Raw genomic sequence first — 21176 nt, forward strand, 5'->3', positions numbered from 1 at the left:
GGCAAGACAAAATATTGAAGTGCCTTTTAACGGGGTATGGTAGTAGGTGCCAGGAGCGCTGGTTTGTGTGAAGAACTGCAACGCTGCTGAGTTCTTCACACTCGAACCGTTTCCCGTGTGTATCAAGAACGGTCCACCACCCAAAGGACATCAGCCAACTTGACATAACTGTAGGAAGCATTGTAGTGGATATGGGCCAGCATCCCTGTGGAACGCTCTTATGGGGTCAATTTCACGCCATCTGTATTGAATTCAAAATAAAATAAATCGTGAAGATGAAAAATAAAGATGAGAATGTAAACATTTTTGAGGACGGGTGAAATAAAGGATGTTGAAATCAAAAATCTGTCAATTGAAAGCAAAATGTAAAGAATTGTGGGTCCGCTAGTTTTGGAGTGACGGTTGGTCTTAACCCAATCAATGAACATGACAGGCTTTTTTTCTATTGCCTATTTAAATAGACGGTCTGACGTCACCTCGTTTTAGCTAACGTACTTCAAATTGTCAGTCACCGGTCAATAATGTACGGATATTAGAAGCATGTCTATCTAATACATTTAATGACAAACCATCTAACTACTTGGGTAAACATACGAATTACCTGTTGCACAACGTTCGGCTCAGGTGTATGGAGAACCACTTACCAACACCTGCGCCGAACGTTGTGCAACAGGTACATTTAAAAAACTGTTTTTTTTTTTAAACATTTGATTAATTTAGCAGCCGCTCTTATCCAGAGCGACTTACAAGATCAGTTAGGATTAAGTTCCTTGCTCAGGGGCACATCGACAGAGTTTTCACCTAGTCGGAGCTGGGATTCTAACCAGCAACCTCTCCGTGACTGGCCCATCGCTTTAACTGCCAGGTGCCATGGAAAATCAACATGGAGGCCTGAACTTGCAGTGAATATCCGGCAGGGGGAGTAGTTGTATCATGAATGCACCAGTGAATACTGAACTGGCATTTACTGTAAAAGAGAAGTTTCAATCCCACCCTTGCAATCTAAATTGTGTTTTCTAACCTACATGTAGAAACCGGCGAGATTTACACTTTTTCCTAAAGAGGTTATTGCACTTTTTGGTATCAAACTTTGATTTCCATATGTATAGTAGTGGATGAGTAGCTGGAGTGCCAGTCTGTTTGTGATATCATGCCAACTCCTTGTCACTCATTGGCTTGACAATGAGCAATGTGAAAAAGACCACAACCAGATCGGAGACCACAACCAGATCTGAGACCACAACCAGATCTGAGACCACAACCAGATCTGAGACCACAACCAGATCTGAGACCACAACCAGATCAGAGACCACAACCAGATCAGAGACCACAACCAGATCTGAGACCACAACCAGATCTGAGACCAGATCTGAGACCACAACCAGATCTGAGACCAGATCTGAGACCACAACCAGATCTGAGACCACAACCAGATCGGAGACCACAACCAGATCGGAGACCACAACCAGATCGGAGACCACAACCAGATCTGAGACCACAACCAGATCTGAGACCATGCTAGTGGAGGAGTATTTGTTCTGTAGTTTTTGCAACGGGACAGTTGAGACACAGTGGATTAGAAAGTATTCAGACCCCTTGATATTTCCATGTTTTGTTACGTTACGTTTTTTTCCCCTCATCAATCTACCCACAGTACCCCACAATGACAAAGCAAAACAAGTTTAGACATTTTTGCAAATGTATAAAAAAAAAAAAATGAATGTCACATTTACATAAGTATTCAGACCCTTTACTCTGTACTTTGTTGAAGCACCTTTGGCAGCGATTACAACCTCAAGTCTTCTTGGGTATGACGCTACAAGCTTGGCACACCTGTATTTTGGGAGCTTCTCCCATTCTTCTCTGCAGATCCTCTCAAGATCTGTCAGGTTGGATGGGGAGCGACGCTGCACAGCTATTTTAAGGTCTCTCCAGAGATGTTAGATCGGGTTCAAGTCAGGGCTCTGGCTGGGCCACTCAAGGACATTCAGAGACTTGTCCCGCAGCCACTCCTGCGTTGTCTTGGCTGTGTGCTTAAGGTCGTGTTGTCCTGTTGGAAGGTGAACCTTTGCCCAAGTCTGAGGATTTCATCAAGGATCTCTCTGTACTTTTCTCTGTTTATCTTTCCCTCGATCCTGACGTGTCTCCATCGATTGCTCAGTTTGGCCGGGCGGCCAGCTCTAGGAAGAGTCTTGGTGGTTCCAAACTTCTTACATTTTAAGAATGATGGAGGCCACTGTGTTCTTGGGACCTTCAATGCTGCAGACTTTTTTTGGGACCCTTTCCCAGATCTGTGCCTCGAAACCATCCTGTCTCGGAGCTCTACGGACAATTCCTTCAACCTCACGACTTGGTTTTTGCTCTGACATGAACTGTGGGACCTTATATAGACAGGATTGTGCCTTTCCAAATCATGTCCAATCAAAAATAATTTACCACAGGGGGACTCCAATCAAGTTGTAGAAACAGCTCAAGGATGATCAATGGAAACAGGATGGACCTGAGCTCAATTTCGAGTCTCATAGCAAATGGTATGATTACTAATGTAAATAAGATATTTCTGTTTTTTATTTGTAATACATTTGCAAGCATTTCTAAAAACCTGTTTTTGCTTTGTCATTATGAGGTATTGTGTGTAGCTTGAGGGAAAAATGAATGTTATCCATTTCAGAATAAGGCTGTAACGTAACAACGTGGAAATAGTCAAGGGGTCTGAATACTTTCTGAATGCAGTGTAAACCTGGGTCGACCGCCCCACAGCTTGGAATGTATGCAGTGTAAACCTGGGTCGACCCCCCCCCCCCCCCCACAGCTTGGAATGTATGCAGTGTAAACCTGGGTCGACCCCCCCCCACAGCTTGGAATGTATGCAGTGTAAACCTGGGTCGACCCCCCCCCCCCACAGCTTGGAATGTATGCAGTGTAAACCTGGGTCGACCCCCCCCCACAGCTTGGAATGTATGCAGTGTAAACCTGGGTCGACCCCCCCCCCCACAGCTTGGAATGTATGCAGTGTAAACCTGGGTCGACCCCCCCCCACAGCTTGGAATGTATGCAGTGTAAACCTGGGTCGACCCCCCCCCACAGCTTGGAATGTAATCAATACACTTTTTGCAGTGAGTGTCCTTTAAAACATGCCCCCCTGCTATGTGGTTCAAATGTGTTACAAGTGACATCTGATCTGAAACTACCTTGTGAGTCTCAGGTGTAACATTAACGAGACAGATGGCACAGATGGAGAAAGGCAACGTCTTATGAGTTCCAAACCCACTTTGCTAGTTTGTGACTTTTTTTCCATGTTTCATCTTTACTTTTCTTGTACAGGGAGTTCATACCATTATCACATATGACCGTCAAGCACTACTGGACATCAGATCGACAGTTATTAACCTTCGACCTCGATTTTCAGATCGCAAGGCCGCCGGGCCAGATGGAACTCCAGGGCGTGTTCTCAAAGCTGACCAGCTGGCAAAGTGTCTTCACTGACATTTTCAATCTGTCCTTGTCCCAGTCTATAATCCCAACATGTTTCAAGCTGACCACCATTTGTCCCTGTTCCCATGAACTCCATGGTAACCTGCCTAAATGCCTGTAATTATAAAGTGCTTTGAAAGGCTGGTCATGACACACATCTACACCATCATCCCAGACACCCTGGACCCACTCCAGTTTGCATACCGCCCCCCTACAGATCCACAGATGACGCAATCTCAATGGCACTTCACACTGCCCTCTCCCACCTGGACAAGAGGGGAAATAACTATGTGAGGATGCTGTTCATAGACCTCAGCTCAGCGTTCAACACCATAGTCCCCTCCAAGCGCATCACCAAGCTAGGGACACTGGGACTGAACACCTCCCTCTTCAACTGGATCCTGGACTTCCTGACGGGCCGGCCCTAGGTGGTGAGGGTAGGCAACAACACTGCTGCCACACTGATCCTCAACACGGGGGCCTCTTAGGGGTGTGTGCTTAGTCCCCCTCCTGTACTCTCTGTTCACCTACAACCTCATGGCCAGGAACGACTCCAACACCATCATCAAGTTCTCTGATGACACAACAGTGTCGGCAACCGACGGCAATGAGACAGCCTACAGGGAGGAGGTTATAGATTTAGCAGTGTGGTGCCAGGACAACAACCTCTCCCTCAACGTCAGTAAGATCAAGGAGCTGATCGTGGACTACAGGAGAAAGAGGGGAGCACACCCCCATTCACATTGACAGGGCTGTAGTGGAGCAGGTCGAGAGCTACAAGTTCCTTGGCATCCACATAACTCAGGACTTAACATGGCTTACATACACCCACACAGTCCTGAAGAGGGCATGACTGTGCCTCTTCCCCCTCAAAAGATGAAGAGATTTGGCACGGGCCATCAGATCCTCAAAATGTTATACAGCTGCACCATTGAGAGCATCTTGACTGGCTGCATCACAGCTTGGTATGGCAAATGTACTGCTCTTGACCGCAAAGCACTACAGAGGGTAGTGCCAACAGCCCAGGACATCACCAAGGCCGAGCTCCCTGCCATCCCAGACGTCTATATCAGGCGTGCCAGAGAAAGGCCCCAAAAATGACCCCAAACTTGAAGCCATAGATAGTTCACTCTGCTTCCGTCCAGCAAATGGTACCGGAGTATCAGCTCCTGGACCAACAGGCTAACAGATAGTTTCTACCCTCGAGCCATTAGACTGATAAATAGTTCATTAATTGCCCACACACACACACACACACACACACACACACACACACACACACACACACCGACACAACACAAACATACATACAAACACACTTTTACACTCATCATATGCTTCTGCTACTCTGTTCATTGTTTTATTCTTATTATTATCTATCCTGATGCCTAGTTACTATACCCTGCTTTCATGTTCATATCTACCTCAAATAGCTCATTGATCTGGTACTGGTACTCCATGTATATAGCTCCACATTGATCTGGTACTCCATATATATATATAGCTCCACATTGATCTGTAACTCCCTGTATATAGCTCCACATTGATCTGGTACTGGTACTCCCTGTATATAGCTCCACATTGATCTGGTACTAGTACTCCCTGTATATAAGTCCACATTGATCTGGTACTGGTACTCCCTGTATATAGCTCCACATTGATCTGGTACTGGGACTCCCTGTATATAGCTCCACATTGATCTGGTACTGGTACTCCCTGTATATAGCTCCACATTGATCTGGTACTCCATATATATACCTCCACATTGATCTGGTACTGGGACTCCCTGTATATACCTCCACATTGATCTGGTACTGGTACTCCCTGTATATAGCTCCACATTGATCTGGTACTGGTACTCCCTGTATATACCTCCACATTGATCTGGTACTGGTACTCCCTGTGTATAGCTCCACATTGATCTGGTACTGGGACTCCCTGTATATAGCTCCACATTGATCCGGTACTGGTACTCCCTGTATATAGCTCCACATTGATCTGGTACTGGTACTCCTGTATATAGCTCCACATTGATCTGGTACTGGGACTCCCTGTATATAGCTCCACATTGATCTGGTACTGGTACTTCCTGTATGTAGCTCCACATTGATCTGGTACTGGTACTCCTGTATATACCTCCACATTGATCTGGTACTGGTACTCCCTGTATATAGCTCCACATTGATCTGGTACTGGTACTCCCTGTATATACCTCCACATTGATCTGGTACTGGTACTCCCTGTATATAGCTCCACATTGATCTGGTACTGGTACTCCCTGTATATAGCTCCACATTGATCTGGTACTGGTACTCCCTGTATATACCTCCACATTGATCTGGTACTGGTACTCCCTGTATATACCTACACATTGATCTGGTACTGGTACTCCTGTATATACCTCCACATTGATCTGGTACTCCTGTATATAGCTCCACATTGATCTGGTACTGGGACTCCCTGTATATTCCTCCACATTGATCTGGTACTGGTACTTCCTGTATATAGCTCCACATTGATCTGGTACTGGTACTCCCTGTATATAGCTCCACATTGATCTGGTACTGGTACTCCCTGTATATACCTCCACATTGATCTGGTACTGGTACTCCTGTATATACCTCCACATTGATCTGGTACTGGTACTCCCTGTATATAGCTCCACATTGATCTGGTACTGGTACTCCCTGTATATACCTCCACATTGATCTGGTACTGGTACTCCCTGTATATAGCTCCACATTGATCTGGTACTGGTACTCCCTGTATATACCTCCACATTGATCTGGTACTGGTACTCCCTGTATATAGCTCCACATGGATCTGGTACTGGTACTCCCTGTATATAGCTCCACATGGATCTGGTACTGGTACTCCCTGTATATACCTCCACATTGATCTGGTACTGGTACTCCCTGTATATACCTCCACATTGATCTGGTCCGGGTACTCCCTGTATATAGTTCCATTGTTGTGTATTTCATTCCTCTTGAGTTGCTGTTTTAATGTGTTTTACTCTGCATGGTCAGGTTGAGTTCATCAACAAGCATTTCACAGCAAAATCTACACTCATTGTATTCAAACTCATGTGACAAATACAATGTGATTTTGATTTGATTCTGCTGTGACATTGTTCCACGACCTGACACAGATCTGGACTAACATGTGGAGGACATGGAAGAGAGAGAGAGAGAGAGAGAGCTGCAACCTATACTTATGTGCATTTATTTTCCCTTCCCATTCGTACTATTTGCAATTGCGAGAAAGAGAGAGAGAGAAACATGATTTCTGAGAAATCGTAACAGAATGTGATTAGATTAGAAAAACAGCTTAACATAGTTCTTGGCAGAGGGTATTTGTTGCGCAAATGTGAGCCTTAACACAGAGAGAGAGAGAAGATTTCTGAGAAATCATAACAGAAAGTGAGTCCAAAAAAAAGAAAGCGAAATTATGTGGATTGATGAGAAAATGACAGGAACGTTGAGGCTTAAAATAAACTGCTGGGAAGAAGGGGGGGGGGGGGGTCTGGGTCGAGATTTAGTTTTCAACTAATGTCACAAACAGAGGAAGATTAGGTTCAGTTGTTTAATTTAGCTGAGATTATTTTGTTCCTCCCTGCGCTGCTGATGGCTATTTTGGTCCGCTCATACGGGAGTAATAAAGGCCCATTGCATTATTGTGAAATACTTAAAAATGTTGTGTTGATTTATCATGAGGTGCTACAACACCCTCAGCACTCCTCCTTCCCTCTACGATGTCTGGCATGCTATAGGCTAGGTTGGAATAGTCTGCTGTACAATGCCAAGGCTACGCAAAGTCACTGCAGGTAGATGGGCAGGGGCAGAAAGACTGCAGTCACACATAGAGAGAGAGAGAGCTCCCATAGCACTGCCGAACGGCAGAGCAAAAGCCACTCTTCATTGCTAACTCCCGCCTGCGTGCAGTCGACGTAACTTTTCCAAAAAAAAGCAACTCCCCTTCGGATGTGTAGGTTGTGTCCTTTGTCCACAGTTCGGGCTGGTCGCTGGGTGTATTTTACGCCTGCTACGTTAGTAGCTGGGACAACCAAAACGAGATGGGGGCGAAGTAGGTGGCTCGCCAGATAAGAGTGAAGGTTGGACTGTCTGTACTGCAGTGGCGGTGGGAAGCCTTGGTTGTGGTATGCGGACTAAGTAGCTAGGAAGCAAGGATACGAGTGAAGAAGGAAAACGCCGAGTTAAGTGTAACGGCATTCTCGCCTGCTGTGAAGTGAATGTTTGAACTTGCAGTGTGTTTTATACACGACTGCTACCTGGTTGCTAGCTAGAAGCTACATTGAACACAGAGAGAGAGAAAGAGAGAGAGAGAGGGGAAGGAGAAACTTTCCAGCCTGACGCAGAACCGCAGACATGCAGTTGACAGAGATCCTTGGTTCAGGAACCTTCCTGATCCTGCTCCTTGTCCCGTGGTCCGACAGCCGTAAGTAAACATCAAAGCCCACTAAGCTATGTTTGGCACTGCGTGGGGATAACATTGTTGTTTAGCTTGCCAGCTAGTTAATTCGTTGTTGAATCATGTAATTTGTTTTCTGCTTAGCTGATGCTTTTAAACCTCACGCCCAGGACTTTTTGCCAGTAAGTTAGGGGCTGGATCGTTTTAACAACTCAAATGTAGTAAGGTAACTCATGGGAAATTCTGTTCTGTGCTTGTGGTTATTTTCAGTTTCCTTGTCCCCGGAAGAAGCTAACCAGTTCTTGAGGAGACACAGGAGAGCGAATCACGTTTTCGAGGAGACGAAACAAGGGCACCTGGAGCGAGAGTGTGTGGAAGAGAAGTGTAGCAAAGAGGAGGCGAGAGAAGTATTCGAGAACGACCCTGAAACAGTGAGTACACTACACACTTATTCACTACACACTTGATCGTGTCAAATCAAATGGCACTCATTGCACTTCTTTCCATTGCATATAGACACGAACTAGCTGCGCACATTGGTTTTGTCTTGCCGTAATGACTGATCCTATAGCCGACTTGTTTATAACATAACGATTCTGTGTTCAAGGTGTTCAAGCTCCAAAATATAGATATTACTTATTACTGGCAAACACGCACCAGTCCGATCAATTCATTGCACGGTATTCAACTAGCACATCGGGCCGTGGGGAACATGCCAGATTATGTACATTTGCATACTACTGTAAGGTTTGATTATGTAAATGATCCTGCTTCATGCGCGATGGGCTCATACATGGGAGTGATTATGCTAATGAGCGCTGTACTGCTGTGTTTTTGATTGGTCCTCGGGGAGGCTGCTTACAGTAAGCGGATGGAAGGTGACTCGGGGGAATGTGTTTTAACAGACAGAGCAACAATGTGCTCGCACACAGGTTTTAATCTGACGTGTTCCTGTCACACAGGGCTCCTATCCCCTCAGGGATATATATATACATACGTTAGGGTCTAGGTTCTGCCAGCTAGCTTCATGAATGTGTTGAGCAGCCTCCAGCATCCATGCTATTAATCATTCTACATCCCACACCCCTCCCTATTCCCTATACAGTGCACTACTTTTGACCAGGGCCCATAGGGACATGCAGTATCATTCTTCCTTGGTCAGTGTCATGTGGGAAGTAGACCATATGTAGATTAGCATATTAAACAGGCTTAATGCTGATCTGTAAATGTTGTCCGTATATATTGGGATTGTTATAAGAAAAACAAACCTGTGTTTGTGAGGTAAGGTGTGGTACTAGTGGTGGTGAGATCGGGGGGTTTAATGGGCTCAGAGAGGAGGATGTGTGGTACTAGTGGTGGTGAGATCGGGGGGTTTGTAATGGGCTCAGAGAGGAGGATGTGTGGTACTAGTGGTGGTGAGATCGGGGGGTTTAATGGGATCAGAGAGGAGGATGTGTGGTACTAGTGGTGGTGAGATCGGGGGGTTGTAATGGGATCAGAGAGGAGGATGTGTGGTACTAGTGGTGGTGAGATCGGGGGGTTTGTAATGGGCTCAGAGAGGAGGATGTGTGGTACTAGTGGTGGTGAGATCGGGGGGGGTTGTAATGGGATCAGAGAGGAGGATGTGTGGTACTAGTGGTGGTGAGATCGGGGGGGGTTGTAATGGGATTAGAGAGGAGGATGTGTGGTACTAGTGGTGGTGAGATCGGGGGGGTTGTAATGGGCTCAGAGAGAGGTGTGTGTGTGGTACTAGTGGTGGTGAGATCGGGGGGGTTGTAATGGGCTCAGAGAGAGGTGTGTGTGTGGTACTAGTGGTGGTGAGATCGGGGGGGTTGTAATGGGATCAGAGAGGAGGATGTGTGGTACTAGTGGTGGTGAGATCGGGGGGTTTAATGGGATCAGAGAGGAGGATGTGTGGTACTAGTGGTGGTGAGATCGGGGGGTTTGTAATGGGCTCAGAGAGGAGGATGTGTGGTACTAGTGGTGGTGAGATCGGGGGGTTTGTAATGGGCTCAGAGAGGAGGATGTGTGGTACTAGTGGTGGTGAGATCAGGGGGGTTGTAATGGGATCAGAGAGGAGGATGTGTGGTACTAGTGGTGGTGAGATCGGGGGGGTTGTAATGGGCTCAGAGAGAGGTGTGTGTGTGGTACTAGTGGTGGTGAGATCGGGGGGTTTGTAATGGGCTCAGAGAGGAGGATGTGTGGTACTAGTGGTGGTGAGATCGGGGGGTTTGTAATGGGCTCAGAGAGGAGGATGTGTGGTACTAGTGGTGGTGAGATCGGGGGGTTTGTAATGGGCTCAGAGAGAGGTGTGTGTGTGGTACTAGTGGTGGTGAGATCGGGGGGTTTAATGGGATCAGAGAGGTGTGTGTGTGTGCGGTACTAGTGGTGGTGAGATCGGGGGGTTTAATGAGATCAGAGAGGAGGATGTGTGTGGTACTAGTGGTGGTGAGATCGGGGGGTTTAATGGGATCAGAGAGGAGGATGTGTGTGGTACTAGTGGTGGTGAGATCGGGGGGGTTGTAATAGGATCAGAGAGGAGGATGTGTGGCACTAGTGGTGGTGAGATCGGGGGGTTTAATGGGCTCAGAGAGGTGTGTGTGTGTGGTACTAGTGTTGGTGAGATCGGGGGGGGTGTAATGGGCTCAGAGAGGTGTGTGGTACTAGTGGTGGTGAGATCGGGGGGGTTGTAATGGGCTCAGAGAGAGGTGTGTGTGTGGTACTAGTGGTGGTGAGATCGAGGGGGTTTGTAATGGGCTCAGAGAGGAGGATGTGTGGTACTAGTGGTGGTGAGATCGGGGGGGTTGTAATGGGCTGAGAGGAGGATGTGTGGTACTAGTGGTGGTGAGATCGGGGGGTGTGGGATCAGAGAGGAGGATGTGTGTGGTACTAGTGGTGGTGAGATCGGGGGGTGTGGGATCAGAGAGGAGGATGTGTGTGGTACTAGTGGTGGTGAGATCGGGGGGTTTAATGGGATCAGAGAGGAGGATGTGTGGTACTAGTGGTGGTGAGATCGGGGGGTTTAATGGGATCAGAGAGGAGGATGTGTGGTACTAGTGGTGGTGAGATCAGGAGGGTTGTAATGGGATCAGAGAGGAGGATGTGTGGTACTAGTGGTAGTGAGATCGGGGGGTTTAATGGGATCAGAGAGGAGGATGTGTGGTACTAGTGGTGGTGAGATCAGGGGGGTTTAATGGGATCAGAGAGGAGGATGTGTGGTACTAGTGGTGGTGAGATCGGGGGGTTTAATGGGATCAGAGAGGAGGATGTGTGGTACTAGTGGTGGTGAGATCGGGGGGTTGTATCGTGACAGGACTGCAGCCTCATTCACAGATCCATTATTCATTCTAAACGTGCCTATCTCTGACTCTGCAGTTCTCTCACAACGCTGCAGTTCCCTGGCTCTGCAGAGGGAGTGTTCCTGGTTACCATACCCCTAACCTAGTCTCCCTAGCAACCAAGTCTTCAATTGCATCCTTATTCTCTCTCTCTGCAGCAGTTGGAAAGTTTCTGCCTGTTCCCCCTCCCTCTGTCACACTCTCTCTCTCTAAAAGGAGATTAGATGGAGAAGGATAATGACGTTTTAGAAGTGTCTCAGTAGAACTACACACAGTCAGGAGTCACTTATCTAAATGACCTTCCATTTCATGTACTGTTCTTCATCTTTCTCTGTCAGTGCAGCAGAACTCTCTGGAGAACCATGTCATTGTCCCATCAAGTCTTGTTCTAATTTTAAGTTTCCCCAGTTACCTCCATGTACTGTACTGTACTGAAGGCAGGCAGGAAGGAAGGTAGGAAGGCGGGCAGGTAGGAAGGAAGGCAGGTAGGAAAGAGGGCAGGTAGGAAGGAAGGCAGGTAAGAAAGAAGGCGGGCAGGTAGGTAGGCGGGCAGGTAGGTAGGCGGGCAGGTAGGTAGGCGGGCAGGTAGGTAGGCGGGCAGGTAGGTAGGAAGGCAGGCAGGTAGGAAGGCAGGCAGGTAGGAAGGAAGGCAGGCAGGTAGGAAGGAAGGAAGGCAGGCAGGTAGGAAGGCGGGCAGGTAGGTAGGTAGGAAGGCAGGCAGGCAGGAAGGCAGGCAGGTAGGTAGAAAGGCGGGCAGGTAGGTAGGAAGGCAGGCAGGTAGGAAGGCAGGCAGGCAGGTAGGAAGGCGGGCAGGTAGGTAGGAAGGAAGGCGGGCAGGTAGGTAGGAAGGAAGGCGGGCAGGTAGGTAGGAAGGAAGGCAGGCAGGTAGGTAGGAAGGCGGGCAGGTAGGTAGGAAGGCGGGCAGGTAGGTAGGAAGGCGGGCAGGTAGGTAGGAAGGCGGGCAGGTAGGAAGGCGGGCAGGAAGGCGGGCAGGCAGGTAGGAAGGCAGGCAGGTAGGAAGGAAGGAAGGCGGGCAGGCAGGTAGGAAGGCGGGCAGGTAGGAAGGCAGGCAGGAAGGAAGGCGGGCAGGAAGGTAGGAAGGCAGGCAGGAAGGAAGGAAGGAAGGCGGGCAGGTAGGTAGGAAGGCGGGCAGGTAGGTAGGCAGGCAGGCAGGTAGGAAGGAAGGCGGGCAGGTAGGTGGGCAGGAAGGCAGGCAGGCAGGTAGGAAGGAAGGCAGGCAGGTAGGAAGGAAGGCAGGCAGGTAGGAAGGAAGGCGGGCAGGTAGGTGGGCAGGAAGGCAGGCAGGCAGGTAGGAAGGAAGGCAGGCAGGTAGGAAGGAAGGCAGGCAGGTAGGAAGGCGGGCAGGTAGGCAGGTAGGTAGGCGGGCAGGTAGGAAGGTAGGAAGGCGGGCAGGTAGGTAGGAAGGCAGGCAGGTAGGAAGGCGGGCAGGTAGGTAGGCAGGCAGGTAGGAAGGCGGGCAGGTAGGAAGGTAGGCAGGCAGGTAGGAAGGAAGGAAGGCAGGCAGGTAGGAAGGAAGGAAGGCAGGTAGGTAGGTAGGAAGGCAGGCAGGCAGGCAGGAAAGCAGGCAGGTAGGTAGGAAGGCAGGCAGGCAGGCAGGAAAGCAGGCAGGTAGGTAGGAAGGCAGGCAGGTAGGATGGTAGGCAGGCAGGTAGGAGGGCAGGCAGCTCGGTCCCAGAACTGTTTGTGCTCTAGCTAACTCCATTGCTGTCATAGTGAAACCCAACACATGCTAACGAGGAGTTTATCATAATAGCACAAACAGACTGGCACTCGGGCTATTCTGCAGGAGAGAGAGTTGTAGAACGTTCCCAGGAATCACTGGAGGGGCTACTAGTCTGTGGTGCCACACCCCGTTAACATGAGATGACATGATGCACATCTATCATCAGACACATTTAGTCTCAATCTGTCATGTTTGACCTCATAGACTGTTATCAAACATCACTAACAGCCTCTCTCCTTCTGTCCTCTCTCCTTCAGGACTACTTCTTTCCAAAGTACTTAGGTAAGTTTGGTTCCTGTTCCCAACCTCTTCAGCTTTGGGTGAGAGTGTTATTACATGATTATGATATTAGCATCTGTTGTATGGTGTTTAACTATCTTCTCTCTGCCCTGTCTCTCTCTCTCTCTCTCTGCCCTGTCTCTCTCTCTCTCTCTCTGCCCTGTCTCTCTCGCTCTCTCTCTCTCTCGCTCTCTGCCCTGTCTCTCTCTCTCTCTCTCTCTCTCTCTCTCGCTCTCTGCCCTGTCTCTCTCTCTCTCTCTCTCTCTCTCTCGCTCTCTCTCTCTGCCCTGTCTCGCTCTCTCTCTCTGCCCTGTCTCGCTCTCTCTCTCTGCCCTGTCTCGCTCTCTCTCTCTGCCCTGTCTCTCGCTCTCTCTCTGCCCTGTCTCTCTCTCTGCCCTGTCTCTCTGATTAGCATGCATGGAGAAGTTTGGGGACACGGACAAGAAGAAACAAGACCTGATCACCTGTGTTCACAGTGAGTTCCTCGTCTGTCTGTCCTCCTGACTAGGGCTGCAGACAGACAAACTGACTCACGTACAGTAGATATGAGCATGTAGCTCCTCTCTCTACTCTACTTTTATTTCACACCTCTTTCTACCATACTCTCATTCAACCTCTCTCCTCTCCCATTCCCTCTCTTTCTCTTGCCCTCTCTTTCTCTCCCATCTCATTCCCTCTTTCTCTCCCATCTCATTTCCCTCTCTCTCGCCCTCTTTCCCCCTCTCTCTCGCCCTCTTTCCCCCTCTCTCTCGCCCTCTTTCCCCCTCTTTCCCCCTCTCTCTCACCCTCTTTCCCCCTCTCTCTCTCTCTCGCTCTCTCTCTCGCTCTCGCCCTCTCATTCCCCCTCTCTCCTCTCTCTGTCCCTCTCTCTCTCGCCCTCTTTCCCCCTCTCTCTCGCCCTCTTTCCCCCTCTCTCTCGCCCTCTTTCCCCCTCTCTCTCGCCCTCTTTCCCCCTCTCTCTCGCCCTCTTTCCCCCTCTCTCTCACCCTCTTTCCCCCTCTCTCTCTCTCTCGCTCTCTCTCTCGCTCTCGCCCTCTCATTCCCCCTCTCTCCTCTCTCATTCCCCCTCTCTCTCGCCCTCTTTCCCCCTCTCTCTCGCCCTCTTTCCCCCTCTTTCCCCCTCTCTCACCCTCTTTCCCCCTCTCTCTCTCTCTCGCTCTCTCTCTCGCTCTCGCCCTCTCATTCCCCTTCTCTCCTCTCTCATTCCCCCTCTCTCTCACCCTCTTTCCCCCTCTCTCTCTTTCCCTCTCTCTCTCCTCTCTCTTTCCCTCTCTCTTTCCCTCTCTCATTCCCTCTCTCTCTCCTCTCTCATTCCCTCTCTCTCCTCTCTCTCTGTGTGGTTTATAAATGTTGTGTATGAGGAGCAGTGAGCACACAGTTCCTTCTGTTGGGCAGGGCAGGCTGCACTGCACCACCTCACTACTGCAGAACACTGAGAGAAAGTTATCTGATTTAAGGTGAAGATAAGAGGAGGGATGTCTCTTCATGTCTATGGGTCAGTGTCTACTGGGCGTCAGCCAGCATGACACGGTGAAACAACTGCTGTGACTTTGAGAGAGCGAGAGGGAGGGAGGGAGGGAGAGAGAGATGCGTGTGGAACTCTGCAGTAGTAACCAAGTGTGCGTGACACACCTCCTTTCAGCATCACGCACTCCGTGACTGCAGATCTGAGATCAGTGACGTGAGCAAGCTGTGACGCCAGTGAGGGGGGGGGGGGTGAAAGAGGAGGAGAGAGAAAGGCTGGAGTAGTATTCTGCTGCATCAGGGCTGCTGAGTCCAGGAATGAGTGGGCCTGCCCATCCTGTCTGCTGATTGGTTGTTGGAACTCTAGTCAGAGTCAGCCAGGGAGTTGATATGACTCAGCCGTGCGTCCAGGACAGAGAGATTGTCCCCCCCCCCCCCCCCCCGTCAGCACACAGTCAGCAGTAATGGAAGGAGAAAGAACTGCAGGAACTACTAGTTTATATATAACACTCCAGGATGGATAGATAGAGACGAGATGGGAGAGGGAGAGATGGGAGAGGGAGAGATGGGAGAGGGAGAGATGGGAGGGGGAGAGATGGGAGGGGGAGGGAGGGGGAGAGATGGGAGGGTGAGAGGGGGAGAGACGGGAGGGTGAGAGGGGGAGAGACGGGAGGGGGAGAGGGGGAGAGAGGGAGGGAGGGGGAGAGAGGGAGAGACGGGAGAGGGAGATAGCGAGAGACGGGGGGGGGGGGGGGGGGGGGGGGGGGGGGAGTGAATTTTGGCCCATTCCTCCTGGCAGAGCTGGTGTAACTGAGTCAGGTTTGTAGGCCTCCTTGCTCGTACACAGTTCTGCCCACAAATGTTCTATAGGAATGAGGTCAGGGCTTTGTGATGGCCACTCCAATACCTCGATTTTGTTGTCCTTAAGCCATTTTGCCACAACTTTGGAAGTACGCTTGGGGTCATTGTCCATTTGGAAGACCCATTTGCGACCAAGCTTTAACTTCCTGACTGATGTCTTGAGATGTTGCTTCAATATATCGACAGAATTTTCCATCCTCATGATGCCATCTATTTTGTGAAGTGCACCTGGCCCTCCTGCAGCAAAGCACCCACACAACATGATGCTGCCACCCCCGTGCTTCACGGTTGGGATGGTGTTCTTCGGCTTGCAAGCCTCTCCCTTTTTCCTCCAAACATAACGATGATCATTATGGCCAAACAGTTCTATTTTTGTTTCATCAGACCAGAGGACATTTCTCCAAAAAGTAAGATTTTTGTCCCCAAGTGCAGTTACCTTCTCTCCCTTTTCCCCCCTTCTCTCCCTTTTCCCCCCTTCTCTCCCTTTTCCCCCCTTCTCTCTCCCTTTTCCCCCCTTCTCTCTCCCTTTCCCCCCCTTCTCTCTCTCTTTTCCCACCTTCTCTCTCTCTTTTCCCCCCTTCTCTCTCTCTTTCCCCCCTTCTCTCTCTTTTCCCCCTTCTCTCTCTCTTTTTCCCCCCTTCTCTCTCTCTTTTCCCCCCTTCTCTCTCTTTTTCCCCCTCTCTCTCTTTTCCCCCTTCTCTCTCTTTCCCCCCTCTCTTTCTTTCCCCCCTCTCTCTCTCTTTCCCCCCCTCTCTCTCTCTTTCCCCCCCTCTCTCTCTCTTTCCCCCTCCTCTCTCTCTTTTCCCCCCCCCTCTCTCTTTTCCCCCCCTCTCTCTCTTTTCCCCCCCTCTCTCTCTCTTTCCCCCCCCCTCTCTCTCTCTTTCCCCCCTCTCTCTTTTCTCCCCTTCTCTCTCCCTTTTACCCCCTTCTCTCTCCCTTTTCCCCCCTTCTCTCTCCCTTTTCCCTCCCTCTCTCTCCCTTTTCCCTCCCTCTCTCTCCCTTTTCCCCCCTTCTCTCTCTCTTTTCCCCCCTTCTCTCTCTTTTCCCCCCCTCTCCCTTTCCCAAGTGCAGTTAGCCAGGCTCGTCCAGGCAGGTACAGTGAGGAAAACAAGTATTTGATCCCCTGCTGATTTTGTACGTTTGCCCACTGGCAAAGAAATGATCAGTCTATCATTTTAATGGTAGGTTTATTTGAACAGTGAGAGACAGAATAACAACAAAACAATCCAGAAAAACACATGTCAAAAATGATATAAATTGATTTGTATTTTAATGAGGGAAATACGTTTACATGATAGACTGATAATTTACATGATAGACTGATAATTTCTTTGTCAGTGGGCAAATGTACAAAATCAGCAGGGGATCAAATACTTGTTCTCCCCACTGTACCTGCCTGGACCTGCCTGACTAAAACACTTCACATTATATAGTAACAGAGCTATGGACCAGCCTGGCTAAAACACTTCACATTATATAGTAACAGAGCTATGGACCAGCCTGGCTAAAACACTTCACATTATATAGTAACAGAGCTATGGACCAGCCTGGCTAAAACACTTCACATTATATAGTAACATAGAGCTATGGACCTGCCTGGCTAAAACACTTCACATTATATAGTAACATAGAGCTATGGACCAGCCTGGCTAAAACACTTCACATTATATAGTAACAGAGCTATGTACCAGCCTGGACCTGCCTGGCTAAAACACTTCACATTATATAGTAACAGAGCTATGTACCTGCCTGGACCAGCCTGGCTAAAACACTTCACATTATATAGTAACATAGAGCTATGGACCAGCCTGGCTAAAACACTTCACATTATATTGTAACATAGAGCTATGGACCAGCCTGGCTAAAACACTTCACATTATATAGTAACAGAGCTATGTACCTGCCTGGACCAGCCTGGCTAAAAAGCTTTGCATTATATAGTAACATAGAGCTATGGACCAGCCTGGCTAAAACACTTCACATTATATAGTAACAGAGCTATGGACCAGCCTGGCTAAAACACTTCACATTATATAGTAACAGAGCTATGGACCAGCCTGGACCAGCCTGGCTAAAACACTTCACATTATATAGTAACAGAGCTATGTACCTGCCTGGACCAGCCTGGCTAAAAAGCTTTGCATTATATAGTAACATAGAGCTATGGACCAGCCTGGCTAAAACACTTCACATTATATAGTAACATAGAGCTATGGACCAGCCTGGCTAAAACACTTCACATTATATAGTAACATAGAGCTATGGACCAGCCTGGCTAAAACACTTCACATTATATAGTAACATAGAGCTATGGACCAGCCTGGCTAAAACACTTCACATTATATAGTAACAGAGCTATGGACCAGCCTGGCTAAAACACTTCACATTATATAGTAACAGAGCTATGGACCAGCCTGGCTAAAACACTTCACATTATATAGTAACAGAGCTATGGACCAGCCTGGCTAAAACACTTCACATTATATAGTAACATAGAGCTATGGACCAGCCTGGCTAAAACACTTCACATTATATAGTAACAGAGCTATGGACCAGCCTGGCTAAAACACTTCACATTATATAGTAACAGAGCTATGGACCAGCCTGGCTAAAACACTTCACATTATATAGTAACAGAGCTATGGACCAGCCTGGCTAAAACACTTCACATTATATAGTAACAGAGCTATGGACCAGCCTGGACCAGCCTGGCTAAAACACTTCACATTATATAGTAACAGAGCTATGGACCAGCCTGGCTAAAACACTTCACATTATATAGTAACAGAGCTATGGACCAGCCTGGACCAGCCTGGCTAAAACACTTCACATTATATAGTAACAGAGCTATGTACCTTCACATCTATGACTTGCTGTACTGTAGGATGTTATTTCCCTGACAGGATGACCTCTAATGCTCTCTTTCTTTCTCTCCCCTCCCTGTCTCTCTCTCTCTCTCTCTCTCCCTTCTCTCTCTCCCTCCCCCTCTCTCCCTTTCCCTTCCCCCTCTCTCAGATATTCCAGACCAGTGCTCTCCGTCTCCCTGTAATCCTCGAGGTACGGTGCGCTGTGAGGACCAAAAGGGCGACTTCCTCTGCCACTGCTTCACTGGCTGGACAGGAGTCCGTTGTGAGAAAGGTACTGTGACACGATCTACAGAAACTCAGTGGACTTGTTCCACGTTGCAGCCCACTGGCTGATCCACCAATCACCTGGCGTCAGAAATAACTACTCATTACTAGTTGGAGATCAGTCAGTCACAATTTACCCACAATCCCCGATGTGATGCTGAGGAATAGGACCAGTGTATTGGGGACATAGTCTGGCCACATGGCCAGGGAGAAGGCTACTGTGTTATTGTTCGTCACACATACAAAGGGACAGAGGTGGGGACAGAGAGGATTTTCTGCAGTGTCACACTGTCTCCAGAATGTGACAATGATCGGTACAGGGTGAGTCCTGTCTGACCTTGACTTGGATAGACAGTGACGAAGCTGTCTCCATCCACACAGACACACACATGCCGTCCCTGGAGTGCCACTGGGCTCTGTGTGAGTTGTCTGTATGTCTCTGCCCTCTCTCTCTCTCTCTCTCCCTTTCTCTGTCTCTGCCCTCTCTCTCTCTCTCTCTTTCTCTGTCTCTGCCCTCTCTCTCTCTCTCTCCCTCTCTTTCTCTGTTTCTGCCCTCTCTCTCTCTCCCTCTCTCTCTCTCTCTCTCTCTCCCTTTCTCTGTCTCTGCCCTCTCTCTCTCTCTCTCTCTCTCTCCCTTTCTCTATGTCTCTGCCCTCTCTCCCTCCCTCTGTCTCTCTCTCTCTCTCCCTTTCTCTATGTCTCTGCCCTCTCTCCCTCCCTCCCTCCCTCTCTCTCCCTTTCTCTATGTCTCTGCCCTCTCTCCCTCTCTCCCTCTCTCTCTCTCTCTCTCTCTCTCTCTCTCTCTCCCTTTATATGTCTCTCTGTGTGTCTCTGTATGTCGGTCGGGTCAATATGGACTGGATGTGCAGGAAGTGAACAGGTCACATGTAGAGCAGAATGAGAAGTCACATGACCCTGCGAAGAGAAGGTCAGCGCTGGGCTGGTTACAGGGGGCTGGTGACCTGTCTCTACAGAGGGGGCTGGGGACCTGTCTCTACGGAGGGAGGGGGCTGGTGACCTGTCTCTACGGAGGGAGGGGGCTGGTGACCTGTCTCTACGGAGGGAGGGGGCTGGTGACCTGTCTCTACGGAGGGAGGGGGCTGGTGGCCTGTCTCTACGGAGTGGGCTGGTGACCTGTCTGTGTGAATGCCTCCTGCACTGCTGCTGTCTGTTTCCCAAATGACCCCTAGTCCTGATTCGAGTGCACTACTTTTGACCAGAGCACCATGGGAATAGGGAGCCATTTGGAATGCAGACTCCATCTCTCACTGTTCTGTGGTGACTCATCCTGCCACCCAGCCGTTGGTCGGCGGGGGAAGCCAGAACACAACGTGTCTGACTGACTCTGAGGCGGAGGCTTTTCCACTGGCCAACCACACGTACACAGAAACCATTCGGCTCATCAGAGCAGTCACTCTGAGCCGCCGGAAAAGAGACGTGTGTGTGTGTGTGTGTGTGTGATTTACTTAGTTAAAGACAATGTATAAACGTTTTAATCAGAACTCACATTAAAGTGTCATGTGACACTTAGCTACGTTCAATGTAGTTGATGGATAAAGTGATTGGTTCATATTGTCACATGTCCTCTGTGTCTCTCCTGTGATTGGCAGATGTCAACGAGTGCAACAAGAGGAATGGAGGATGTGACCACGAGTGTAACAACACTATGGGTAGCTACCATTGCTCCTGTCGCCGCGGTTACATGCTGGTCGGACGCCAGATGTGTAACGGTAAGACACACACACACACACACACACACACACACACACACACACACACCTTACCTGAAGGAAGTATTGAACTGTCCTTACTGTGTGTGTGTGTGTGTGTGTGTGTGTGTGTGTGTGTGTGTGTGTGTGTGTTTCAGACGTGGATGAGTGCCAGGATCCAGGTATGTGTGGGACAGCGAGGTGTGTGAACCAGGATGGAGCCTATGACTGTCTGTGTGAGACGGGATATGTTTACGACAACAACACCAAGACCTGCCTAGGTGAGCAGTACACCAAAAACACATTACTCAGTACTGACACATTATATACATGTAATACAAACTATAATGTATAGAATACATTATATACATGTAATACAAACTATAATGTATAGAATACATTATATACATGTAATACAAACTATAATGTATAGAATACATTATATACATGTAATACAAACTATAATGTATAGAATACATTATATACATGTAATACAAACTATAATGTATAGAATACATTATATACATGTAATACAAACTATAATGTATAGAATACATTATATACATGTAATACAAACTATAATGTATAGAATACATTATATACATGTAATACAAACTATAATGTATAGAATACATTATATACATGTAATACAAACTATAATGTATAGAATACATTATATACATGTAATACAAACTATAATGTATAGAATACATTATATACATGTAATACAAACTATAATGTATAG

The 21176-nt window shown here is 48.4% G+C and overlaps 1 protein-coding gene across 4 annotated transcripts in view; it reads left to right on the forward strand.

Moving 5' to 3' along the window:
- Positions 1-7206: 7206 nt before the first annotated feature.
- Positions 7207-21176, forward strand: part of LOC139412722 (growth arrest-specific protein 6-like) — a 29840-nt gene continuing 15870 nt past the window's right edge. For 2 of the 4 annotated variants that reach the window (XM_071159387.1, XM_071159389.1), the window contains exons 1-7: positions 7284-7932; positions 8176-8336; positions 13245-13269; positions 13679-13741; positions 18607-18729; positions 20333-20452; positions 20590-20712. In XM_071159387.1, coding sequence (XP_071015488.1) covers positions 7863-7932; positions 8176-8336; positions 13245-13269; positions 13679-13741; positions 18607-18729; positions 20333-20452; positions 20590-20712 — 685 coding nt within the window. In that variant the 5' untranslated portion in view covers positions 7284-7862. Of the gene's footprint in view, positions 7933-8175; positions 8337-13244; positions 13270-13678; positions 13742-18606; positions 18730-20332; positions 20453-20589; positions 20713-21176 lie in introns of all 4 variants that reach the window. The other 2 variants (XM_071159388.1, XM_071159391.1) reach the window with 2 other exon arrangements.

Source organism: Oncorhynchus clarkii, chromosome 7, assembly GCF_045791955.1.
Source record: "Oncorhynchus clarkii lewisi isolate Uvic-CL-2024 chromosome 7, UVic_Ocla_1.0, whole genome shotgun sequence".
Taxonomy (NCBI): domain Eukaryota; kingdom Metazoa; phylum Chordata; class Actinopteri; order Salmoniformes; family Salmonidae; genus Oncorhynchus; species Oncorhynchus clarkii.